This window comes from Acanthisitta chloris, unplaced genomic scaffold, assembly GCF_000695815.1.
Source record: "Acanthisitta chloris isolate BGI_N310 unplaced genomic scaffold, ASM69581v1 scaffold3321, whole genome shotgun sequence".
Lineage (NCBI taxonomy): Eukaryota > Metazoa > Chordata > Aves > Passeriformes > Acanthisittidae > Acanthisitta > Acanthisitta chloris.
Genome location: NW_008657476.1, coordinates 15,875 through 18,271, shown reverse-complemented (window position 1 = coordinate 18,271; position 2,397 = coordinate 15,875). Strand labels below are relative to the sequence as shown.

Here is a 2,397-nt window from a genome sequence, read left to right as displayed (position 1 = left end):
GAAGTTCCGCTGTCATGGGCCACCCATTCGCTTCTCAACAGTCTTTAGCAGTGAGCTGCGCTACATTGCCAATGAACTGGATGGCATAGTGGGTGGGAGAAACACTGTGATAGCTATAACTGTATGGTCCCACTTCAGCACTTTCCCTGTGGAAGTGTATATCCGGCGGCTGAGGAACATTCGGAGATCAATTATTCAACTGCTGGATCGCAGCCCCAAGACTGTAATCGTCATCAGAACCCCGAACGTTCAGGCGCTTGGGCCAGAAGTGAGCCTCTTTAACAGTGATTGGTATTCCTTTCAGCTTGATTCTGTCATGAGGAAAATGTTCTCAGGAATTGCTGTGCACTTTGTGGATGCTTGGGAGATGTGTGTGGCTCATTACTTGCCACATAACTTGCACCCAAATGAAATAATTGTTAAGAATCAAATAGATGCATTTTTATCTTATGTGTGCCCTCTGCAGACTTAGCACAAATGGGTATCCCTGTGTCATCTTTTGCTATAGCTGAAGTTGCTCTCTGTCAGAGCTTTGGAATGATGCTGGATGATGTGGAGGAACTCTGGTTACTGTACTTGCATGCAGTATAAGTGGGGTGGCCTTAACTTGGGGCAGCTGTGAAGGGTGGTAAGGAGGAGTTGATAGTTCAGGCCATATCCTCCTGCAAGGTTGATTCCTTCAAGCTTATCATTCATATCTGAGATTATTAAAGAGCACCTTAAATTAAATGGACAGGATTCAATAAGAAATTATGTGGGTTATTAGCTTTACTAGTTGTCTGCGCTGTATGCCTAATTTAATCCATATGACATTGATTCTGTTGCCAAAACTGTGTGTGAAATCTGGGAAAGATTTTGGGAATGGTCTTTCTCTCAACATTTCAGAGTTTGAGGGATGTCTCTTCTAGTTGTATGTCAGAGAAGCACAGTGTGTGTTCTTGTATCAAAGTCCTAATTAGAAACTTGAAGAGAGTGTACCAAAGTAACTAATAACAAAGCACAATCAAAATATCTGTAGTATTAAGTCATGAAGAATTGGCTAAAATTAAATAGAGGACATTAGTTAGGCCCCTTTGCTGTTTACAGATGGCTGCTAAATAGTGCAAGTAGCCAATATTTTAGTTTAGTTTCCTGTACTACTGAATCTCTTTTGAGTTTTGATACACTGTCTAATTCTTGATTTATCTGTGATGATGCAGTGTGTGTTATGAGTTCAGTGAAGACACTGTCTCAGGCAATTTCTGCAAGTTCAAGTTGCAGGCTCACCTACTTGAGGCTTGAAGGGTTTGCCAATGAAAGTGTTTCCCTTCCCTGTGAGGTAAAGCTGTTCTGTTATTCTCCTGCAAAGCCAGACTTCTGGTAGTGACTCTTGTGCACCGTTTGTCCACTGTGTCTGTGGAGAGGCCAAGTGAGCTGAATGCACTTGACAAAGTTTGGCAATGAGTAACAGTAACTGGCACATGCTAGTGGCAAGGCCATGCAACGAGTCCTCTCCAGTGTCTGGCAGTTTTATCATTTATTCATGAACTTCACTGCTGCCAATTTAAAAGTCAAAACCATCGTACCCAAAAGCCAAGCACACACAGGGTTGCCTTGACACAGCTGCTCGGTACAGACCCAGGCTTGGCTGGTGTGAAAGCTGGTGGCTCTCAAGCCTCTTGGCGCGGTGTTTACTGCTGCTAATTTGATTGAGCTTGTCCATAGTTTTAACTAGCAGTGCTTTGAACACAAAGTTTTGATTAAATTCAGCTCCCAGATAAAGCACAGAGAAGTGTTCCATGTTGTCTCTTATTTCTGGTCCCACTCAGGCCAAAGCCAGTCTTCAGCACTGTCAGTGTGTCAAAACAAAGTTGGGTCTTTGTGAGCAAACCGAGAAGATGTGTAAGGCAAATTTGTAGGTTGCACAGAGTGAAATAATCGAAATGTCTTCATGCTAGAAATGTTTTCCTCTTTGTCAGGTTTGCTGCTCTCTTAAGGAAGATTGTGCTCTTATTGCTGGAACCCCAAGAGAGCTAAAGCTACCAGCTACAGCAAGTGGTTTTTGTTTTGTTCATTTTAAAATGAGAACAGCTGAGAACTGTTTTAAAAACAAATGAAAATCCTTTTTGCATGTAAAAGGTGTCAGTACCATCCATCTATAAACTTGCCAATTTTAAAATGTTAAAAAAATGACTGGAGGAGTCATGTACACTGAAATAGAATTTATTCTTAGCTTTTTCAAATCAGATTTAAGGAGGTCCAATTTGCCTGTTCCTACTGAACTGCCTTGCATAGCCTCTGTCCATATATTAGCTTCAGGTAACTATTTCTTACTTTAATATGGTAATGGAAATTTATCCTCTGCTAAAAAGAGACCACACACATTGAGGTCTGGGAAAGTAAACTACCGTGATGGAA

General features: G+C 41.6%; 1 protein-coding gene across 1 annotated transcript in view; it reads left to right on the top strand.

The window, feature by feature from the left end:
- The window catches only part of NXPE3 (neurexophilin and PC-esterase domain family, member 3), a 17,448-nt gene extending 16,976 nt beyond the window's left edge, over positions 1 to 472 (top strand). The window contains exon 5 of the mRNA XM_009084714.1: positions 1 to 472. This exon is cut by the window's left edge and continues 64 nt beyond it. Within this exon, the coding sequence (XP_009082962.1) occupies positions 1 to 472 (472 nt within the window).
- Positions 473 to 2,397: the final 1,925 nt, after the last annotated feature.